Source organism: Dermacentor albipictus, chromosome 1 (assembly GCF_038994185.2).
Source record: "Dermacentor albipictus isolate Rhodes 1998 colony chromosome 1, USDA_Dalb.pri_finalv2, whole genome shotgun sequence".
NCBI classification, from domain to species: domain Eukaryota; kingdom Metazoa; phylum Arthropoda; class Arachnida; order Ixodida; family Ixodidae; genus Dermacentor; species Dermacentor albipictus.
The window spans coordinates 93,985,986-94,010,679 of NC_091821.1; the positions used below are offsets into that span (position 1 = coordinate 93,985,986).

Consider the following 24,694-nt stretch of genomic DNA (forward strand, 5'->3'; position numbering starts at 1 on the left):
ACCAATGGTCCTTCCCAGACAAGGGGGCTGCTATGGTGCAGCACAACTGAGCTACTGCACTCAACACACAAACAGCCATGTCGGTCTTACAGGGCACGGTCCTGACAGACCCTCGGATTGCCTTAACACAAAAGAGGTTAAGGCATACAACCATGGAGATCACCCATGGAGTCGGGTACTCAGAAAAAAGGAAGTAAAGCTTCAAGTCAGGAGCATATACGAGTTAAGAGCAACCTGGGTCCACCTGATTTGTAGTGCAGTAGCCACGATGCTAAGGTCAGGAATTCCGAGTCCTCCCTTATCCCTGGGCAACTTAAGCACCTGCTGAACTACACAACCAGTTGTCCCTTTCCAGAGGAAACGAAAGAGGACCCTTTCCAAGATAAGCTTGGTTGGGAAACAAAAGAGGACCCTTTCCAAGATAAGCTTGGTTCGGGTTGGAACAGGAGACACATGTAAGGAAGGAAAACAGAAACGAGCGAAGAATTGTTGCTCGAGCCGTCAATGGACATGAAAATGAGCTGAATTCCTGAATCCTGGTTTCAAACTTCTCCATTGCTTGCTGCCAGTTTTCAGGAGACAGACCGTCTGGGTCGCATTGGAAACCTAGAATGCGCAGCCGTGTTTTCACGAGAAGACCGTGAACGGGCTGCGGAATGGACAGTCCCGTGATGAAGTGGCGCCATGAACTGCCGTCACCTTGCTCACTCCTCCAATACTCAGAGCCCTTCCTTAAATAAGTTTCTGCAGCATCCAAGGGACCCGCGGACTGGCGGGAGGCGCAGGCTTCTTCACCCATGACCTACTCCAGCCAATCAGACAGGCCGACAAGATCCAATAGGGGCCAGCGTTTAGGCGACCAAAAATGGTTGCGAAAACACCCTGCACACACCGCCAATTAGCCCATGGCTAATTAATCTCAAGTACGTCCCTTACTGCTTGGCTCCTCTCCCATATCCCCACCATTCTTTCTCCCCTGCTCTTTTTATCCCTTTCCCCCACCCGTACAGCGCTGTGGAGGTGCCCTCGCACGAGAGGCAGTAACGGCGCTGTACTTTTCCCTTTCTGCCATTTACATATCACTCGCACACTAATTAATCTTTGCCCCCTGACACAGTCGAGCATGAGAAGACCGCGCGACACGTGCACGAAGTGACTGTCAGGTACGGCGGCGTCGGCCGGGCGGGAGCACATGCCGGAGGCACCGTCGCGGTCATTCCCGCACAAAGGCCTCCCCCTCATCGACGAACCCACAACAGTCACGGAAAGGAAGAAAAGGGGCTCGCGATATACTCTCTTCGCGACAATAAGGCGGTCACGATTACAGGAGAACCTCATTAATACGTTCCCGTTACGTACGTTTTCGCGGCGCCAGCGTTCGCAATCGAGAACACATAAAAAAAAATGACCTTAGAGTTACGCTTATTTTTTGCCGGTTACGCGTTCGCGGAAAACACGATTTTTCGGCACCACCGTTCAGTATGTCGCCAAACAGCGATCGTATGATAGATTTTGCGGTCGCTAGATCCCATGTAAACAAGAAAATGCGCGAGGGGTGCGCGATCGAGAATAGTATATAGCTGGCTCCACCGCAGTGATCAACCGCCCGTCTCAAGTGAAAACATGTGAAAGCGCTGGCGCGCACTCAATTTCTCATTTGGGTACTGTCAGGATTGGGGGCTCAATCCCATCGTCCGTGGTCCTTTGCCAAGATTGGAGTACGGCATGAATTCGAAGGTAGCTGGCCCATGCCGTCGTCCAACTTATTTACGCTGAGATCGTTGATGAAGTGAAGAACTGCTTCTCATTGAGAACGAGGAAAAGGGTTTATTTACAGAAATTAACTCAGTCTAACATGACTGCTTGAGAAAAAGAGTATTAGTCCAACAGGACTGCATGAGAGAAGTGAACCAGTCTAACATGACTGCTCAAGAGAAGTGTGTCCTCAGCATTCGCACAACCACAGTTTTTATACACTCGATCCGCCGTTCCTACGACGCGGCGACTGTTCGTTTACACATCACCAACTCGCAGCTGCTCTGAAGATCAGTTTACGTACACAAAGGCAACCGCGCTCTGTACACAGAGGCAACCGCGCGGGGTGCCGTTCCGGGAAACTATCGTTGCCGATCGAGCGTCGCTCGTTGTTCCGCGCCACTCCGAACCGTGAGAAGCACAAAAATACGTCGTCCCCACGGCGGCTTGTCCAGGCGTGTCAAATCAGCTCCGCGTTGGGGAACTCTGGAATCATTGTCCACGCACCGAACTCGTCCCGTCACAATGTCGAAGGGGCTGGAGGAAGGCGGCGGATTCCAGCGCAAAGGCCGCTTCTTTGAACGCCTCCCAGCTGCGGCGACGGAGAGGGAGAGGTGCGCGTCTTGCACCCCTTGTCGTAATCGGGTGGCAAGGTGGCAATCTTGTTGCGCAACTCGCCATTCTTGACAGCGCCTCCATGGCCCGAAAAGTCTCGACTGTCTAGCGCTGACAACCGCTAGGCAGGAAGAGAACGGCTGTTGGTCAGGGGGGGGGATTGATGTCTTGGCTCGCAGCGACCACTTGTGCATTGATGTCACCGCCCCAAAACATTCAACAAGGACAGGCAACTGCAAAATGAACCCCACAACACGGCTCTGCGCCGAGATGACGTGCATTGGCTCTCACTTTAGACTCGCTAGGCTTCAAAAAAAAACAACAACAACATAAGTGCAGAAACAAAAAAAATGCTACATTTCACTATGCCAATTTCTGAAGCAAATTCCTGCTGACAAATTCAGCAATTAATGGAGAGAATTCTGCTGAATGAGAGGGGATTTTCTTCGCCTAAAGAAAAGCTAACACTAGTAACCCCAAAATTTAGGCGGGACCCTCAAACGCAGAATTCAAATTAGCCTGCTCAAACCATCCGCATTGCTATGCAACTTTCCCTTCTTATATCTAACGGAGAAGTGGTACTCTTGGAGAGTGAGGCTCCATCGGAGCAAGCGGCCGTTTTTGTGTGACATTTGATTGAGCCACGTTAGAGGACAGTGGTCGGTCTCGAAGATGAACTTCGCTCCGTACAAGTAACACGACAACTTCTGGGCGGCCCAAACCAAACAAGCGCATTCCTTCTCTGAAGCGCTGTAGGCTTCCTCTCTTACATTTAGTTTACGGCTGGCGTAGAGGATAGGATGCTCCTCGTTATCGTCGCCGACCTGACTAAGTACCACGCCCATACCTCTGTCGCTTGCGTCGCATTGAACTATGAATTCCTTTGTGTAGTCTGGCGCGCGAAGCACAGGGCGAGAAACCAATAGCGTTTTCAAACTTTGGAAAGCGTTCTCTTTGTCCTTATCCCAGTGTACGTTACTCGGTGCTCCCTTTCGGAGGGCGTCTGTTAATGGACTTGCCAATTGCGAGTAATTCGGAATGTACCGTTGATAGTACCCCACAAGTCCCAAAAATGAACGAAGGTCCGTTTTCGTGCGCGGCTGAGAAAATTCTCCAATCGTAGCTATTTTCAGCTCAGCCGGCCGTCTCATGTCCTGACCGACAACATGGCCCAGATATGTAACCTGCGAACAACCAAACCTACACTTTTCCGCTTTCATCGTTAAGTCAACTTTAAACGTACGAAGCCTCGAATTCTTGTCGTAATAGAATTTGGCGTTCCTTTGAGCTATTTCCATGTTCTTTCCGACTAGTTCTTGGGTTGCGCTTAGCCGCTCCAGTAAATTTAGCACGTATTCAACCACGGTTGTACTCTCCCCTCTTTCCTCCCACATCTCTCTTAACATTCTCAGTGGAGAACGGAGTGTCCTCCCATACACTAGTTCTGCTGGTGAGAACCCTGTCGCTTCATGTGGAACCGTTCGCAAAGCAAACAAAGTTGCCGGCAGACAGTTCTCCCAGTCCTCCTTGTGCTCGTAACAGAGCGCACGCAAAACTCGCTTAAGCACCGAATGCCACCTCTCTACACTGTTTGACTGAGGGTGATAGACAGAACTGTGAATTAACTTTACCCCGCACTTTTGCAAGAATGTGGAAGTCAGTGCGCTCGTGAATACTGACCCTTGATCTGCCTGAATTTCGGCTGGAAACCCAACTCGTGCAAACACTGTCAAAAGCGCGTCTACTACTTCGGTGGAGCTGAGCTCTTTCAAAGGGATTGCTTCTGGAAACTTGGTGGCCGGACACAGCATGGTAAACAAGTACCTGTAGCCTGATTTTGTTTTTGGAAGAGGCCCTACCGTGTCTATTACAAGTCGTCTGAAAGGCTCTGTTATTAAGGGCACTACCTTCAGTGGAGCTTTCCAAGTCTCTCCTGGTTTACCAGAACGCTGGCAGGCGTCGCATGATCTTACAAAGTTTTCTACATCTTTGAAACAGCCAGGCCAGTAGTATTCCATAAGCAATCTTTCCTTTGATTTGTTTATGCCTAGGTGGCCGGACCACCCATTTCCATGACAAAGACTCAAAAGGTCCTCCCTATACTTAGTAGGTATGACTAACTGATCTAAAATCCTACCCTTTCGATCTCTGTAATGCCGATACAACAATCCTCCTCTCTCATGTATCGTTACGTTGCGCCTAGCAATGCCTTCTTTAGCTGTGTCACGTAATCTAGCTAAGCTCTCATCATTCTTTTGCTCAGCTGCCAGTGACTCTCTATCCACGCGTAAGAGTTGATCAAAGTTCTTTGAGGCCGGTGATAATAACGACCTTGTCTCGCTTGGGAGCGCGTCTGCTTGCTCTTCCTGCAGGCTAGAACTCTGACACTCTAGTGCTACGCTCTCATTGAGCTGGTCAGCTGGCAGGCTCTCCTCAACTGTTCTTTTGTCCCTCGGGCCTAGCTCGGATTCGGGTATCGAAGTTATCCCCTTTTCTGCTTCCGCTGGAGGAGCTTGAGCATTTTCAGCCGAAAGCGCCGCGATCTTACGAGCTTGGCCTCGGGTCAATGCCTGTACTATGCCCTCTCCCAGTTTGAGCCCTTTGTCACGCAGTAACTGATTCGAACGATTCGAAAAGATGTAGGGATACTGCAGTGACAAAAATTTGGAAACTGCAGCCTCAGTCTCTAGCTCCCCGAATGGTCCACTGATTTTGACTTTGGCCATGGGCAGACACACGCTGTGTTCTTCTACAACCTGTTTTATCCATGCTACTTCTCCGGTGAAGTCCTCTACCATCACGTAAGACGGATGGACAATGTCCAGCGTGGCGGCACTGTCTCTTAGCACTCGGCATGGTTTTCCATTAACTTGCAGGTCGTGGATATATGGACTTAAAAGTTCCATATTCTCATCTTTTTCCTCCACGTAGGAAAAAACTACGCTAGACTTCTCGCAGTTTACAGCTATATGTCCCAGTTTGTGGCATTTGTAACAGCGAATTGGTCTAACAGATTCGAATTTTCTTTTCTGTTCTTTTTGTGCGGTTTCTCCGTTAAGTTTCTCCTCGCTCTTTTCTGCGGGCTTTTCCGCCAGGTCTACAGGCTCTGATCGTCTAGTTTGCGCACCCTTTTTGAACGGAAATGGTTTCCGCGGTCCATTTCGACCGTCCCAGTTTCCCTCCTCGGCGTTCAACTTTCTACGGGTTGCGTACTCTTCGGCTAATTCAGCCGCCCTTTCCACAGTGTTTACGTTACCTCTGTCTTGCACCCACAGTTTCACAGCTTGGGGGATGGTTTTGTAAAACTGCTCTAGACACATGCATTCAATGATCATGTCTCTGCTGTCGTACGCTTCCGCGCTTTTAAGCCACTCGACTAGGTTGGCCTTTAAGCTATATGCAAACTCCGGATAGCCCTCGCTATCTTTCTTGCCTGTGCTCCTAAACCTTTGCCGAAAAGCTTCGGCTGAAAGGCGGTATTTCTTCAGGAGACTAGCCTTAACTTTTGCATAATCATATGCATCCTGCACACTCAATCTGGCGATTACTTCCGCTGCCTCACACGGCAACATAGACAGCAACCGCTGTGGCCATGTACTCGGGCCGAAGTTCATCTTTTCGCAAGTCCTTTCAAAATTGCAAAGGAACAAGCCTATATCGGTCCCGACCTCAAATGGCTTTAATAGCCTGTCCATGCGGTACGATTCTGCCTCACTTGATCGTCCCAGAGCGCCTTCACTTCCTTGAGACAACTCCAAACGTTTGCTTTCAAGTTCAAGTTGCATTTTCCTTAACTGAAACTCGCGATCTCTATCGCGTTCCTCTCTCTCTTGCTTTTCTCTGTCCCTTTCTTCTCTTTCTCGGTCCCGTTCTTCTCTTTCTCTTTCCCGTTTCTCTCTCTTTTTGAGAAGTTCCAATCCCATTTCAATATCTTGCTCACTGGCCTGATTGGAAATTAGCTCCAATAATTCCGATTTGAGCATTTCCTTGCGTACATCTAGGCCCAGTTCCTCACCAACAATCAACAACTCGTCTCTCAGCAGTGTCCTTAACTCCATGACTGCTGCTTTACTGCCTTGATTCTGCTCTCTAAATCTAGCTAGGAAAACACAACCTAGCTAACACACAACAATCTAGCTTCCCTACTGTTCTAAACAGAACAACCACAAAATGAAGCCTAGAGAGTCAAAGCAAAAACCAAGCACTCACCGCAGATACAGCACCATGTCGCAAAGTCCATCTCACCGCTGTCAGCCAGTTGTCAGGATTGGGGGCTCAATCCCATCGTCCGTGGTCCTTTGCCAAGATTGGAGTACGGCATGAATTCGAAGGTAGCTGGCCCATGCCGTCGTCCAACTTATTTACGCTGAGATCGTTGATGAAGTGAAGAACTGCTTCTCATCGAGAACGAGGAAAAGGGTTTATTTACAGAAATTAACTCAGTCTAACATGACTGCTTGAGAAAAAGAGTATTAGTCCAACAGGACTGCATGAGAGAAGTGAACCAGTCTAACATGACTGCTCAAGAGAAGTGTGTCCTCAGCATTCGCACAACCACAGTTTTTATACACTCGATCCGCCGTTCCTACGACGCGGCGACTGTTCGTTTACACATCACCAACTCGCAGCTGCTCTGAAGATCAGTTTACGTACACAAAGGCAACCGCGCTCTGTACACAGAGGCAACCGCGCGGGGTGCCGTTCCGGGAAACTATCGTTGCCGATCGAGCGTCGCTCGTTGTTCCGCGCCACTCCGAACCGTGAGAAGCACAAAAATACGTCGTCCCCACGGCGGCTTGTCCAGGCGTGTCAAATCAGCTCCGCGTTGGGGAACTCTGGAATCATTGTCCACGCACCGAACTCGTCCCGTCACAATGTCGAAGGGGCTGGAGGAAGGCGGCGGATTCCAGCGCAAAGGCCGCTTCTTTGAACGCCTCCCAGCTGCGGCGACGGAGAGGGAGAGGTGCGCGTCTTGCACCCCTTGTCGTAATCGGGTGGCAAGGTGGCAATCTTGTTGCGCAACTCGCCATTCTTGACAGTACCAGCAAATATTCTCCGGGGTCGTCGCACGGCGTTCACAGCTATCACCGCCAATCCTATTGCGATAAGCATCTTCGCCTATCTGTTTCACTGCGCGTGGAGCTGTTGGAAGCGTGGCGCACGCTTTTAACAGGCAATAAGCGAAACGCGCACCGCCGTTCCCTGCTGCAGACTGCGATCTTTTCCGGCCGCTAGATCGCATGTGAACAAGAAAAGGCGCGAGGCGCGCGTGATCGAGAATGGCTCGATTGTCTCGATGTGAAAACGACGGCGCGCTCAATTTATTATTCCGATACGAACAAATCTCCGCCGGGGTCGTCGCACGCCACATTCACAGCTATAGCCGTCAAACCTATTGCGTTAAGCATCTTTACCTATCTGTTTTACAGCGCGTGGTGCGTTTGGCAGCGCACTGCACGCTTTTAGCAGGCGATGATCCAAACGCGCCGCCGTTCCCTGCTGCAGGCGGCCCGATGTGGGCATCACGTTTCGCTTCGGCGGCAAGGTGGGCGGCATCCGGTATCGCCCTCTTAAAATACCACGCGATAGGAAAACAACAAAACGCGTCCCGGGACGCCGGACAACCACCAGCTCCACACGCGTAGGCGTCTCGTGCCGCAACGATCCACACGACGCTTCGCATTACGTAGATGTTAACCATAGTTGAGACTCAAATTTGTTTACTTACTTATAATCGTACGCTTTCTCGGTTAGTGCGTTTTTTCTTGCGCATTTTTCGAAAACGTATGAATGACGTTCTATTGTATAAGGTGCAGGTGCAGTTTGGGGACCCGAGAAAAAGAAATGAAGTGTGCACACTAATAGTATTAGTGTGCATACTTCCATCAATAGTATTGGTGTGCAATCCATCAGCTAATCTATATCAAGTTGTACAACTTGATATAGATTAGCTGATGGATTATTAGGACTCGGTGGTAATTGCCTAGAATACTGTATAATTAAAAGCCTTCAGAATAATCGGTGTGGGTTATATCCAAATGTCGCCTTCGGGTGTAACTTCATGACCGTGTGAATTTTGCCCTATGGTATGGCTTAATGGCAGCATGCAGCACACTGCAAAGCCGCACTGTGAGGAAAAATTTGTGCTGCCATGAAGTCGCATCTCAAGGCAAAATTCGCATACACCCCGCACTCCGCCTTTACTGCTAAACTATTCAAATTCTCGCTGCGGGTTATACACGAAAAAATATGCCACTGCCTCATCTGCCAAGGTGTATTAGTTGCTACAGTTTGCTTTGCTGTCTAAAATCTGGATCACTAGAAATGTCAGGCTGCTGCCACCTCATGAAACATTAGCTGAATCTATCAGCCTAGCACATAAGGTGAGGTGTGACTTGGAGGCTAAGAATTCTGGGAAAAATAACTCCTTGCATATTCAAATAAATATGGTATTTCAATCAAATATGAATTGAATAGCCAAGACTATTTTATTCATATTTAGAATTTTGAACATTTGCATACCTCTACACCTCTAATAAGTCACACAGTATAATCCAGAGTAGTACAAGTGACTAGGAAAACAGTACTAGTTTAACAAACACAGGGTAGCAAGTTTACTGGATACATGGTAGCATGACAATATATCTTACAAAACAGTACTCGGTAGCCAACAAACTTATAAATGCATGACGAAGCACCAAGAATGACAAATCTAATACTACTGATTTTACACTTTTGAGTTGATAAGCATAGGTAGTACAAGCGAAAAGGAAAAGTAGTATTTGTGAGTAAGTTTGGAATGTAGATTTAAGATGTCATTAAGTGTCTTTGTTTACCTTCAAGCTAATTTTGTTTTTAATATAAAATGATAAATGATGCAGCAAAAGTGAGCAGTGTTTTAATATTGCTTTTGCACTTTGCCCCAGAGGTAAGTTTTAGCATTTGCAAAGTTGCAGTGATTATTTTTTTTTAATTGATATTATTTGAACTTTCATTTTTCCTCTTTCATTTCTCTACAGTTTGTCACATAAAACGTAATAGACATGTATATATATATATATCAGCGTGTTTTGAGCCATCAGACAAACCAGTATATTAATAGTCTCCCATGCCTTCTTAACCATTCCTACAACTTTCTTTCATAAAGTGAACATTTAAAGCAGCAGCAACAACCGGTAGTAGTAGTAGCAGTAGTAGTAGTAAGCTCTGAAAAAATATTAAGCCTTGAGGATGGCGAGTTGTATAATGAAGTATGTGCCACCATTTTGTTGGAATAATTGGTGTATTATAAGTCCAGACAATGTGCATGTATGTATACAAAGATGTGTGTGTGTGTACAGGTATGTGCACGCGCCTTATATGCAGTGCACATATCCAGACATGCATGCTTATGTACTCATACATTGGTGAGCAGTATCACATGGAGCAATGATATCTGTTTGCTTGAAAGCACAGGGCCAGTGCTTAAAGTCAGGTGGGGCCTAGGGGAGCCCAGCACCCACTCCATTTCTAAGGAGGGGCTCCCCCCCCCCCTTGGCAGGTCAACTGTAGCACTGCAGCACCCATGCGACAAGTGTGGGAGGTGATTTTCTTGCCAGTAATGCCTTGTGAGGGGCAATTCTAGCTCCAATTTTTCTATGAATGGTTTAATCGCGATTAACCGGCTGGTGTGGTACGAGCAAAAGCAGGAAAGCAGGCATTGTCGTACATTTGCATGCACCTTCCCGAGGCACTGCACATGACTGTCACCACCCTTGTTCAACTACGATTCTTGGCCTTGCCAAGCATCTTAGTCTGACGAAGGCAGTTCCAGCACATACATACGTGCACACACACACGCACGTGCATACATACATAAATACATACATACATACATACATACACAGTGTCCTAGCTAACTGCAGCCAGAGTTTAAAAATATGCTGATGCATTCTAAGACAATGCGACCAAATGCATGTTGCTGACTATTGTATGTAATAAGTCGCACTACTTCTTGTGTAGGGCTTAATTGCATAATTAGTCAAGATTAATTAACCAACTTCAGAACCAACGGGTTAAGCAAAAAATTCCAATTAGAAAATTGTAGAGTGGTTTGAAAAATGTCTGATTAAACAGTTTCTAACTTTCTGTCTACTAAGTATTAATGTTTTCCTGCTTGCTGCAGATGCCCGCAAAGTAAAGATTCCACAGGACATGCCTGCTCGCGCACTGTGATTACAGCTCCCACAAAAGTTCTGTGTACAAATGAACATAGCATTTAGCCGTGTGTGCTGCCGCTGTGTCTGCTTATCGCTATCATGAACCATCGTGAGGGAAGCACATCATCATCATCATAAGCCTTTTTTTTTGCGATAAAGGCTTGCCCTTAAGGCATAATTCTTGGAGCGTATATGTGTATTATATGTGTGCTGTGAGGCCTGTGTTGTGTATGAATTGAAGCAGTGTGACAAGCCTATTTATGTCCACTGCAGGACGAAGACCTCTCCCTGTGATCTCCAATTACCCCTGTCCTGCGCCATCCAATTCCAACTAGCACCCGCAAATTTCCTAATTTCGTCGCACCATCTAGTCTTCTGCCGTCCCCTACTGCGCTTCCCTTCTCTTGGTACCCATTCTGTTATCCTAATGGTCCCACGGTTATCTAGTCTGCACATTACATGACCCGCCCAGCACCGTTTCTTTCTCTTAATGTCTATTAGAATATCATCTATGCCCGTTTGCTCTCTGATCCAAACTGCTCTCTTTCTGTCTCTTAAAGTTATGCCTAGCATTCTTCATTTCATGGCTTTTTGCGCGGTCCTTAACTTGTTCTCAAGCTTCTTTGTCAGTCTCCTAGTCTCTGCGCCGTATGTCAGCACCGGTAAAATGCACTGATTGTATGCTTTCCTTTTCAATGATAACGGTAAGCTCCCAGTCAGGAGCTCACAATGTTGCCGTATGCGATCCAACCCATTTTTATTCTTCTGTGAATTTCCTTCTCATGGTCAGGGTTCCCTGTGATTAGTTGACCTAGGTAAACATACTCCTCCACAGACTCTAGAGGCTGACTTGCGATCTTGAACTCTTGTTCCCTTGCCAGATTATTTATCATTATCTTTGTCTTCTGCATATTAATCTTCAGCCCCACTCTTGCACTCTTTCTGTTAAGGTCGTCAATCATTTGTTGTAACTGGTCTGCAGTGTTGCTGAATAGAACAATGTCATAGGCAAACCGAAGGTTGCTGAGGTATTCGCTGTCGATCCTTACTCCTAAATGTTCCCAGTTTAATAGCTTGAATACTTCTTCCAAGCACGCAGTGAATAGCATTGGAGAAATTGTCTCCTTGTCTGACCCCTTTCTTTATAGGTATCTTCCTACTTTTCTTGTGTAGAATTAAGGTGGCTGTGGAATCTCTGTAGATATTTTCCATGGTACTTACGTAAGCGGTCTGTACTCCTTAATTACGCAATGCCTCTATGACTGCTGGTATCTCTACTGAATCAAATGCTTTTTCGTAATCTATGAAAGCCACATAGAGAGGCTTATTGTACTCTGCGGATTTCTCGATAACCTGGTTAATGACATGGATGTGATCCATTGTAGAGTAACCTTTCCTGAACCCAGCCTTCTCCCTGACGCACATCGCTGGCGTAAATAGCACAGTCAACACCTGCGTCACTGCCCTGTTGCCTTTTAAGTGGCAACACACCCTGCTAGATGCTGTGTTTATTTGTATGCGGAACGTTTGGGAGCGCTGCAATCACGGTGTGCAAGCGAGCATGTCATGTGTTCTTTTTTTTTTTTTCTTGGGCATCTGATGTAAGCGGAAAAACGCCAATACCTAATAGATAGAAAGTTAGAAACTGTTGAATCAGACATTTTCCAAACCGTTCTATAACTTTCTAATTAGAATTTTTTACCTAAGCCTTATTGCTTGAGAAGCCCTGCACAAGGCCAAGTGAAGAAGTACCTGATTTCACAACAAAGGCTTGAAATCCCCCGCAGACTGATATGCTTAAAATATTGTCTGGCTTTCCACTAGACGGAGCTGTCTACACTGGCACAGCTTCCTTATGGGAACTGTCACAGTGCTACAACACTTTTAAAATGGATGTGCACTTGGAAGCATGCACTAGGAAGGAGCAGTGGTCGCAGTAATTCAAGTGTTGGATGCACGTGATGAAAAGCCTACAAATAACCTCATAGTATATTATCTCTATAGCGGTTCCTATGTGTCATTCCTTACAGTGTATTAGTGGCACGAAAAATTACAATGTGGACAGTCAAGTCTGATTGATTGACCTGACAGATGCACCTTGCTTTGGGTGTGCTCAGCCTTCGACAGTATGGTGCATGCTACCAGAAGTGAACGCTTGTGCATGTAACAAGGAAAGAAATTGAAGTACACTCCTGTTAGGCGCAAAAGTTAAAGAATAAAAGCAAACTTGCTCTGCTTAGCAGAGGATTCAATATTTGGCTCACTTTTTAATGACCTGAAATACTTCAAAAGTTCACCGACAATTATTACAGTACTCTCTGATGCAAAATTTGCGCGTAGCTCTATATGTGTTTTCATTTTCCTGTATATTGGCTGGTGCGAACAATCTGCCTTGTGCGGCATTCCAAACAGAGTGAAGTGTGGCGCATCTGCCTGGCTAATTAGGAGATCACGAGAGGTCGCACATGATTGACGCATGGGTGCGATTCACAGCAGCCACCGCAGACAGACCTCCTCTCATGCAGCGCTTTGTTTCCATACAAAGGATGTGTGCTACTCCGGCGCCATATCGTAGCCATCGTCACCGCACAGCCCTTCTTGTGCGGCACTATGCTTTTCTTCTCATGCTTTCATTCCACCTACGACTAGAGCGGCCCTTCGTCGCGGGGAAGTCATGCCACCAGTGTCAGTGGCGACAACACCCAAGGGAGCGTCACGTTGAGCCTTACTCGTAGCCGCTCGGCATCGCCCTTTGCAGGAGCAGTGATCCCCATAACACACGCTGGTACTGCAGACTGACCTCAGCAACAGATGCCGCAGACGAGCATAGCCCTCCCCACCTCAGAAGCGCAGATGAGATCGCCCAAGCGGCTGTGGATGCCAAGGGCGCCGGCAACTCAGCACATGTGCAGGCCATCTCTCCTCCGCTCCTCCTCCACTTTCCACCTCATGGTTCCTCTGCACCCTCCTCCTGTTCTTTCCTCCTCCTTTCTTCACTGTGACCTTTCTTTTCATCTACCGCTGTGCTCCATGTTCGCTTTCATTCTTCATGGCGCTTGTTCGCTCGGTTACGCCGCCGACGCTCACTGCAGGAACGGGCTCTTAAGAGCTGCACTCTAAAACTTGTTTAAAAATGAAAACACATAACGATATCTGGAAGCCTTGTACGACAAATAATAATTGTTAAGTTGGTGTTATGAACCTCCCAAACCACTTCTTTGAATTTTGTGGAAAAGATTGTTTGAATTGAATTGTTCTTACCATTGCGGTCCCTTTCCATGTAACGGACAATGCAACAGCATGTCGGGATTACTAGCTGCCATCTGGTGTGCAAAATTATTGGTGCATCCATCCTTTGGAGATTATTGGCGACGTTGATGCATTGAGCAATTTTTCTTATGATACGTGTATAATTGGTGACGTGTCTCATATGTTATACTGATTATTATGTTGATTATTGTATCTTCACGCCATATCCCCATGCCATCTGTTAACCACAGAACCTCGAGTGGCAATCTCGCTGCTAAGCACAATGCCGAATGATACCATCGCACAGTATCTTTTGTAATTACTGCACCCCAGTTGAAACTCCATAGCAACCCCTACTATCGTTAGTATCCTGGCTGCAACTTTATTACAATGACTATCTATCAAGCAGCCACACTTGATGCGGAGTGGTCTATTGTGGAGGGGGCACTATCACTTTGATATGTTTAATGCCACATACCTCGTGTGTCACATAGGCACATCCATTCTGGTGTAATGGCCAGGAATGGGCGCATACATACCATTATCACATATGCAGTGCCAAAGTGGCACATACCCAGTGACCAAAGTTGTCTACTTGGCCAGACAGCAGCCAGCGGCAAGTTGTCTGCTCGACAAGAAAGCACCCAGCACATATTAGTGACCAAAGCTTGTAGACAGCTTGGGTCAGTGGGTGAAAGAGCTTAGATACAGAGAGACCAACTAGAAAGTAGGTAAAATTCCCCAAGAATGCAGATCACACTAAAATCCTACTCAGTAAGAACACTGATGTTAGAACTGCTCCTGCCGTCTATGTTGTTCAAGGAAAAACACCCTTTGATGGCCTCTTTTTGTTACGAACCCTTCAGAAAGTGTTCGACATATCCATGACAAGGTGAGCCTGCCATAAGCCAAACAGTAGCAGTCACTTGTAATGAGGTGAGGCCATCCAGATTCCTGAAGCAGTTAAAAGAGGGTTCTATTTTGCAAAGTGTGCAATGTAGTTGAAATGAGACATTAAAGTGTACAGGGTCTTGTTAATATGAATGAATAATGCAGAGCTAATGCCACTGTATTACGTATTCCTGAGCTCCTTTTGCAATAAATTTTGTTCAGTTGAAAGGTAGCTAAAAAAGTACAAACATAAAACATAATTTTCATATCAAGTAAATGTCAGCAAAATTTGCAACTCTGCTTGACACGAACATTCTGTCTTTATCTGTATGCTTTTCCATGTGCTCTAAATTTTAGTCATGTTTTAGTGCTTGTGTCCATTCTATTCATAATAGTATTATGCTATTCCTTACTCTTTTACCTAAATTAAGAATTATGCCAACTAATGACCTCTATGAAAGCTCTTGCATTACTCTGTAATGCCTTCATTTGTTTCATAATCATCATCATAATCATCATCATCATCATCAGCCTATTTTACGTTCACTGGAGGACGAAGGCCTCTCCCTGCAATCTCCAATTACCCCTGTCCTGTGCCAACCGATTCCAACTAGCACCTGCGAATTTCCTAATTTCATCGCACCACTTAGTCTTCTGCCGTCCCCTACTGCGCTTCCCTTCTCTTGGTACCCATTCTGTCATCCTAATGGTCCAACGGTTATCTAGTCTGCACATTACATGACCTGCCCAGCACCATTTTTTTCTCTTAATGTCTATTAGAATATTGTCTATGCCCGTTAGCTCTCTGATCCAAACCGCTCTCTTTCTGTCTCTTAAAGTTATGCCTAGCATTCTTCGTTCCATGGCTCTTCGCGCGGTCCTTAACTTGTTCTCAAGCTTCTTTGTCAGTCTCCAAGTCTCTGCGCCGTATGTCAGCACCGGTAAAATGCACCGATTGTATACTTTCCTTTTCAATGATAACGGTAAGCTCCCAGTCAGGAGCTCACGATGTCTGCCGTATGCGATCCAACCCATTTTTATTCTTCTGTGAATTTCCTTCTCGTGGTCTGGGTTCCCTGTGATTAGTTGACCTAGGTAAACATACTCCTCCACAGGCTCTAGAGGCTGACTTGCGATCTTGAACTCTTGTTCCCTTGCCAGGTTACTTATCATTATCTTTGTCTTCTGCATATTAACCTTCAGTCCCACTCTTGCACTTTCCCTGTTAAGGTCGTCAATCATTTGTTGTAACTGGTCTGCAGTGTTGCTGAATAGAACGATGTCATCGGCAAACTGAAGGTTGCTGAGGTATTCGCCATCGATCCTTACTCCTAAGTTTTCCCAGTTTAATAGCTTGAATACTTCTTCCAAGCATGCAGTGAATAGCATTGGAGAGATTGTGTCTCCCTGTCTGACCCCTTTCTTTATAAGTATCTTTCTACTTTTCTTGTGTAGAATTAAGGTAGCTGTGGAATCTCTGTAGATATTTTCCAAGATAATTGCATAAGTGGTCTGTGTTCCTTGATTACGTAATGCCTCTACGACTGCTGGTATCTCTACTGAATCAAATGCCGTTTCGTAATCTATGAAAATAATATAAAGAGGCTGATTGTACTCTGCGGATTTCTCGATTACCTCATTAATGATGTGAATGTGATCCATTGTAGAGTATCCCTTCCTGAAGCCAGTCTGTTCCCTTGGTTGACTAAAGTCCAGTGTTGCCCTTATTCTATTGGAGAATATCTTGGTGAATATTTTATGTAATACTGGGATGGGAGTAAGCTAATCGGCCTGTAATTTTTCAATTCTTTAACATCTCCCTTTTTGTGGATTAGTATAATGTTTGCATTCTTACAGTTTTCTGGGACCTTTGCAGTCGATAGACACTTCGTATAGAGAGCCGCCAGTTTTCCAAGCATTATGTCTCCTCCATCTTTGATTAAATCGATTGTTATTCTATCTTCTGCCGCTCTTCCCCATTTCATGTCTTGCAAGGCCCTTCTGTCCTCATCGCTAGTTATAGGAGGAGTTTCTGTATCGTGTTCATTACTGTTTCGAATGGAGTTATCCTGAGTCCTCTGGGTACTGTACAGGTCAGTATAGAATTCTTCCGCTGCTTTTGCTATACCTTCGAGATTGCTGATGATATTACCCTGCTTATCTTTCAGTGCATACATCTTGGTTTATCCTATGCCACATTTCCTTCTCACTGACTGCTCTATTTTTTATTGCTTCTTCAGTCTTTCTCACATTATAATTTCGAATATAACTTATTTTCCCCTTGTTGATCAGTTTTGACAGTTCCGAAAATTATATCTTATCTCTTGAGTTGGACATTTTCATTCTTTGTCATTTCTTTATTAGGTACTTTGTTACTTGGGAGAGCTTGCCTACTGGTTGCCTTGGTGCCTTGCCTCCCACTTCAGATGCTGTCTCTCAAGCGAGCCTAGTTACGGTTTCATTCATTACCTCTATGTCATCTTCATGTCTCTGTTCCAAGGCTGCATATTTGTTTACAAGTACCGGCCTGAATTTGTCTGCCTTTACCCTTACGGCCTCTAGGTTGACCTGTTTCTTCTTGACCAATTTCACTCTTTCTCTCTTCAAATTGAGGTGAATCCTAGCCCTCACTAACCTATGATCACGGCACTTCACCCTACATATCACTTCTACATCCTGCACTAAGCTGGGATTGGCAGAAAGTATGAAATCAATTTAATTTATTGTTTCACCATTAGGGCTTTTCCAGGTCCACTTTCTGTTGCTACGCTTGCTGAAAAAGGTGTCCATTATTCCCAGCTTATTCCTTTCTGCGAATTCTACCAGCATCTCTTCTCTAGCATTTCTGGAGTTGACGCTGGAGTTGCCGATTGCTTGTTCACCAGCCTGTTTTTCCCCACTTTTGCATTGAAGTCGCCCATTACTACAGTATACTGAGTTTGAGCTTTTCTCATCACAATTCAACATCTTCATAAAACAGATCTACTTTATCATCATTATGACTGGATGTTGGGGTGTAGGTTTGTACTACCTTTAATCTATACGTCTTATTGAGTTTGATTACAACTACTGCTACTCTCTCATTAATGCTGTAGAATTTGTCAGTGTTGCCTGCTATGTGTTTATAGATTAGGAATCCTACCCCGCATTACTTCTTATCTGGGAGACCTCTATAGCAGAGGACATGGCCATTAGTCAGCACTGTATATAAACCTCACCACTTCTAATCTTGCTAAGGCCAGTGATATCCCAAACAATATCTGATAGTTTATGATAGTTTTGTTTATGCTCGTGCATATGTTTTATTAATGAATCATGTTATAGTGAGTGCTGTGAAGCTTTATTTCAGCAAACCATCTGACTTATGTTGATTGTTTATTTTATTTTGGCAAATGTTCATTTCATATTGTCTTCACATCTAGAAACCTTTGGGTCTCCTATTTTAGTCGAGCCAGCAGCAAGTATGATCTGCTACACATGTAGTCAAGGAAACAGCAAAACTAAAGCTGTGAATTTCTTTCAGAGACAACCCAAATGAAAGGCTAGGCTATGGTAAAGGAGGAATCAGGGACATTATGAAACACAAGTAAGTTTGGCAGCCTTGCTTTTGGCAACCTGGTCACAGTGCATATTTTTTTTAAAGTGCCAGCACTTTAATTTTAGCATACAAATATAATACTTCCTAACAGTGTCACATTGTTTCATATGAAACTAAAAGTAAATGCAGTAATGTAAATTTATTCATCTGATGAATTAAGTAATGTAGACATTGGTGTGACCTCCATCATGTGTTGAATGGCACATAGCAGGTTTCTTTTTCCTTTCTAGGTGGTTTGATGGATTCAATTGGGAAGGCCTCCATACCAGAACATTGAAGCCACCTATAATTCCACAGGTATGTGGGCATTTGCTTCCTAACTTAATATGTGTTTGTAATTTTTCTCCCGCAGACTCAACTTGAAATGAGAAACCAACATTTTGTTCCTGTGACCTAAGACATACAGAGAATACATATTTTTTTAAAGCAAAGCTTTCTTTACCTGCCACCTCGCACCAGCGTACTGACAGGGGTGAATAGTTGTGTTTGTGGGGTGGCACCCACCAGAGGTCTGCCAATCAAAGAATAAACCACAAATAAAACCTGTACATATAATGTCGGCTGATGGGTATCTCTGAAGCCTGCATACCTCTCAATGGAATAGTACACAATATTGAACAGATCCTTTGAATTTCTTAGATTTCTTATATTGGCCTGCCACATTCTTGGGCCACTGGGTATGTGCCCACACTTGGCCATTCACGCAGATGTGTATGGGCCACTTTCACACAAGGTTGTCTTTCCTCCTCTTTGTCTCTCTCTCTCTCTTTACACAAGGTGATCAGAAGCTTTAAATGTGTGTATTTATATATGTGTCATACTTCTCTCTGCGTACACCTCTCTTCACTATTGTTCCCTCAACAAACATCATGTCATGAGGAGAGACATTCCCTTTGTCACATCGTGGCATCAACATTTCATGGAGTGCATCTGCATGAACTGGTGTTTGCATTTCAGCATAGCTTCTACACAATGCAAAGCATAAACATGAACATTGCATGACATTAAAGTTTGGCCTGTGTGGTGCACAAATAACATTGTATAATATTGCACATCACATAGGATGAAAACAAGCACAGTTGTAGCCATTGTATTAATTTGTGTGGCATTTAATGAGCTGCTTCGTGAAAGCTTTGCTTCATATAGATTCCAGCATGTGCATTAGATCTGCACTTTCTTTTTGTATTTTGTAAAAAGTCACTTTCTAGAGAATTCCTTCTGTAAACCAAAAACAAATGATGAGTGTTTTCTGTGCTGTGCTCTAAATACTTGTGTAATCCACAACACAAGTCCTTGTCAAAGTTGAATGGTACACCGTTGAGTCACTTATATTTCTTAACAGGTGCGGCATATGACGGACACGAGCAACTTTGACCGATACCCACCAGACACAGATGGTCCGCCGCCTGATGACATGACAGGGTGGGATGCCAACTTCTGAAACTTAAAACAGAAAGGACTCAGTTTTTCAAACCTTGTGTGTTTTTTCAAATGGACTCTTTCTTGCCAACCGCCGGAACATCCAAGCGGGCCATTCACTACAGCCTCCAGTGCTCTTCGCCCGTTGTCCTCCTTCGGAACCCGGTAAAATATGTGACCTACTTTCGGACAGAAACACAAGAGTGGTGCGTGCAGCTGCCGAATGATTGTGGTCCCCAGTGAAAAACACCCCATTAAGAAGAGTGTCCTTCCCTACCGGGCACCTCACGACGTGTCACAAGAAGGGCCCTGACTCTAGTCTTTGATGATCGTGTCCAAAGACTGCGTCTTGTCTTTGCATCTGGCTGTGGAAGTTGATGCGTCGTGCTGTGGTGCTGTGACGCCAGCTCCTCTGGCTTCGTTTGCAACCACATTGTGACAAGTGTCAGTGAAGTATGACACTGCTGCACAGCGGTCATGAAATGAAATGGCCGATCTTGGGGTTTGTTACACTGGTTGAATGGGTAGTCGTGTTTTGAAGGCCAGTAGTAGAAGCCCTCACTGCTGGTCATAGTAGCTGTAGAAGGTATACAGATGCAGCTATATTGGCAATTTAGACCACATGTGGGTAGCAGTAGCTGCATTGACTACAACTAGCAGTTCATGATCACACAGATCTGCTGTATGCACAAAACGTTCACCAGCATTCTACTTTTGCGATTTGTCCTGAAAGTGAAAATATGGAGTCATTTGTGAGAAAACTGGCAACATTGTTTCTGAAACCTAAATTGCTTGCTTTTCAAATAGTCCCAAGGTTTTAACTTAGTTTTCATCATTCTATTTCACTATCACATCTTGTGCAGTGGGACTCACACCTGCAATGAAGACATATTGTCTTTGCCAGTACAAAATGAGTAACCTTAGAACTTTAGGGAGACTAGTGTTTGAACTGCATGCTTTTAAGCCATGTCTTGTTGGTGGCATGCATGGTTTTGGTTTAAACTCATTGTTTTGATTTTACATTTTTAAATAGTGACTGCCTGTTTGCATGAAACTGCAGCTCCTCACTGTGCTAATCAATGAATTGGGGCAGAGAGAGATGGTGCATATGGCAAAGTGCTTTTTTTTTCTTTTTTATTTGTATGGCAAGGCAAAATGTGACTATCATAAAAGGGTCAGCTGAAGTAGAAGTGAAAAGCACAATGGAAAAGAGCCAAATTTAAATATGTTGTTTCACAGCTTCTGAACAGTGGTTTAGATGGTTGCTCTGTAAGTGCTACTGCATACTATGCCAAAAATTTGATTATTTTTGGCCCGAATAGTTTGCTTGTTTCATGAAGTGTTGAGAATAGCTTTTCTGTACTCTACTATGCAATAAGCTGTCTGTCTGTTATTGTGCTTCTCCTGTTATATGTTGACAGTACCTTAGAACTTAAATGCCATTCTTTTGTTGGTCTTGTTAGTAAGAATGCAGATGTTACAAGCCGTATGGCTTCTATGACTTTGGCATTATTCAGTCTAATCAGCCTGCATTTGAATAGTGACTGCCTCAGAATGTTGAGAATGTGCTAGAAAGCTAATGTTTCCATTTATGTAATCACCACAACTGTGCCTCTTGGAATCCCACTATACAAATGTTATGATTGTTTTCATACTTAGTAGCTCACTGCACATAGCAAAAGTTGTGTCTGGTTCAAAGTTTACTGGTTCAAAATGAATATGGAATCACTTTGACAACAGCTTTCTTAACTGCATGTCATGTGGACACTATTGAAAGGCAAGGAGGTTTAGGCAAAAAGAGACTTATATGCAGGCTACCTTCCAAGTTGTGCTTCTACTTCTAAAGAATCATTGATTACAACATGGAGGCTGCATTTTTGGCGGATTTGGCGAATTTTGCCGGAAATCAGATGTAACCTGCTCAGCTGGCACATTAAAACTTATATGGGGAGAGCATAATGGAAACAGAAGTATATGAGAAGTCCAGTAAGGGCATGGGTTGAGTTTCATTGATGAGACTCTAAAATCGGAAACATCTTACATGTGCATTGCAATACAAAGTGTGCAACACAATCACTGTGTTTATGGCTTCTTGTTAGTTTGTGTTATCAGTGCAGTACTTTTTTAATGAATTGTGCACACAGTCAGTAATGATACCAGACCACTTGTCTTTACATGTAGAATAGTCAAAAGAATCTGTGCTTAATGTGTGAATTACGCAATGCAGTTCATCATACTTCTGCTGGCATAATGTGCCAGCATGCGGCAGTGCATTATGTATGGATCATTAAGTATTCTTTAAATGGCTACTTTCAGAAAAGATTAAGTTGACCTTATCAAAAATGTTTTAATATTGACTCTGCACCACTGCGTTGAGGTATATGTGGTCGATAAAGACTGGGCTTGAAGGGCAGTGAAAGGTGTTGCTGTTTCTCTATGTAATGTTATTTTTACACCGGCTTGCTCAAGTTTTCAAACACAAATGTAAACATATCCATCTGTGGAGCCTTTGCCATTTGTTTTTCAACATCTTCGTGCCAAAAGCAAAGATTTCACCTTTGACTATAGTAAAAAACTCCTTTGCAACGATGATTGAGTGAAGAACATGCTATGCATTGTCTATCAACTGCAAACTTTTGTCCACGTGATTAGTGGTGCCTGAATGCATCAGCCATATGTTTTTTCTGTTCTTTGTTTTTTTTTGTTCACATTACAGTGAATGCAATAATTGCTGCATGTAAGCAAGGTAGTTAATGTTTATATATAAAAATACCAAGCTTTATCTCAGTTTTAGCGCAATATTAAGCTTTATTGTTTTGTTATTGTACAGAGCAGTGCTTTTTGTGCCTGTTATAACTAGGACACCCTTTATAGGCTTAAAAAATTATCTTTTTTTCTATTCATGTTCTTGACGTGCATATTAGCAAAATGGGCTTAGTATGGCTGCTGTATTCTTCTTAGCAGTGACATTAAGCACTTGTCTGTCTGAATAATGGCATTGTTAGGGGCAAACCAATGCCTCATAGATAATAAAAGAGGCCTGGAAGCTTTGAACTATCACATCATGCTGGTGGGCTGATGTTTTCTATGCAAAGCACCCAGTGAAGAGGACATAACTGTGATAAAAGTGTCACTGCTCTCTTGCCAGTAAGCCCTTTTGAACATGTGGATCATCAGCCTGCTGGCCTGATGTCATGGTTCTATTTCTGCTTTCAGAGTGTCATCTATCCTGGACATACTGAAAACAAGTCAGGCACATTGCCTCCTCCTGTTTAAATGTTACTAGCCACCTTGTAAATTGCCCTATTTTCCCCTCTCCCAAGGGCAAGACACAGCTAACTGCCGCAAAAGCCCTCATCCCTTAAGATATTTCTGGCTGTACCACTCTTAGCAGGCACAAGTCTGCTGCAGCGCTTGACACTGTCTTTTTTTTTTCTTCTGTCTAGCTTACGACATGCTGTTTAATTTTTCCTTCCAGCTCATTTTCTTTTTCTCTTCTTTGTCTTCTTTTTTTCACTGATAGTGAAAAAGAGACGAAATCTCAAAGAACTTTCGAATTGATGAATTAAAGTTGTGCTGTTCTGCACATTTATAGGAAAGCATGTCTTAAATGTGGAGGCCATTCAATAAGTGTGCGACCATGTGTCTTTTTTTCTATGGCTAGCTTGACTTTCAGGAAAGCTGTCAAATAATCTTCACGGAACATGTGCCAGACGAACCGGTGTAATGTGCAAGCGTTTTATGTGGCATCAACTTAGGAGGAAAATAAAGGATTCATATTTTGCTGCCAGGCTGGCCAGCTTGTTTTTCTTCATGTGAATGTGCACACCAAGGACAACATAGGGGAACTTGTACTAACTAGTTGAATTAAAGAAATGATAAATTAATGATAATGAAAGTGGATGAAAAAACAACTTGCCGTAGGTGGGTGACCATCCCACGTTTTCGTATTGCGCGTGCGATGATCGCACGCGGAATGCGAAGACGTAAAAGTGATGCCATGCGCCCGTGTGCCTACGATCTAGACGTGTTGACGGCACAGCGTGGCTACAACAATCCCCTTCGCCCGAACTCCTGCCCTAGCTAGCCGCCGACCCTCATCACCCCGACGTCGCTCTCTGTCACCTATGCTCCATCGACCGTGCCCTTCTGACGCGAGTTCCCGAGGCACGAACTGCGTCGACGTCGAATAATTCAACCCCTCTAATTTCTCCAGCAAACCTCGTTGAAGTTTTTGTGGATGGCTTTCGTACCCTTGCGCTTGTGGACACTCACTCGTGCCGTTTCAGTGACAGATATAAAACTCTGCCGCTTGCTGAGGAAGGTTACCACGACGTCAAAGGGATGCCCCTCGGTACCGCCAGCGCACACCATATTCAGCCGTACCCGCCGTGGTTGCTCAGTGGCTATGGTGTTGGGCTGCTGAGCACGAGGTCGCGGGATCGAATCCCGGCCACGGCGGCCGCATTTCGATGGGGGCGAAATGCGAAAACACCCGTGTGCTTAGATTTAGGTGCACGTTAAAGAACCCCAGGTGGTCTAAATTTCCGGAGTCCTCCACTACGGCGTGCCTCATAATCATAAAGTGGTTTTGGCACGTAAAACCCCAAATATTATTATTACCATATTCAGCCGTCAGCCGCCTGCACAACCATCGTCGTCATTGAAGATGCTGTGCGTCGATCCCATTGAGTTCCTTGTGCTACCGGTCTGTTCGCATGATGTCATCCTCGGTTGGGGTTTTCGCTCTCGCCATGATGCTGTAATTCACTGTGCTCATGCCGAGGTGGCGTCCTGTGCGTTGTGTTCCGTATCGTCTGAACCTACGTTGGCAAAGTTTGTTTGTCGGCTACGATACGGACATACCACCCAGTAGTACAGCCCTTGTCTCCATGACCTGTGCCGGTGTTGGTGATTTCATAGTTCTATTTAAACCCTTCGATACCGTTCAACACCGCACGAATCTCGC

At 44.7% G+C, this 24,694-nt stretch overlaps 1 protein-coding gene across 7 annotated transcripts in view; it reads left to right on the forward strand.

Annotated features, from left to right (window-relative positions):
• The window catches only part of for (cGMP-dependent protein kinase for), a 237,184-nt gene extending 213,668 nt beyond the window's left edge, over window positions 1–23,516 (forward strand). For all 7 annotated transcript variants that reach the window (XM_065432857.2, XM_065432856.2, XM_065432858.1 and 4 more), the window contains exons 16-18: window positions 18,232–18,294; window positions 18,537–18,603; window positions 19,649–23,516. In XM_065432857.2, the coding sequence (XP_065288929.1) occupies window positions 18,232–18,294; window positions 18,537–18,603; window positions 19,649–19,747 (229 nt within the window). In that variant the 3' untranslated portion in view covers window positions 19,748–23,516. The remainder of the gene's footprint in view (window positions 1–18,231; window positions 18,295–18,536; window positions 18,604–19,648) is intronic.
• Window positions 23,517–24,694: the final 1,178 nt, after the last annotated feature.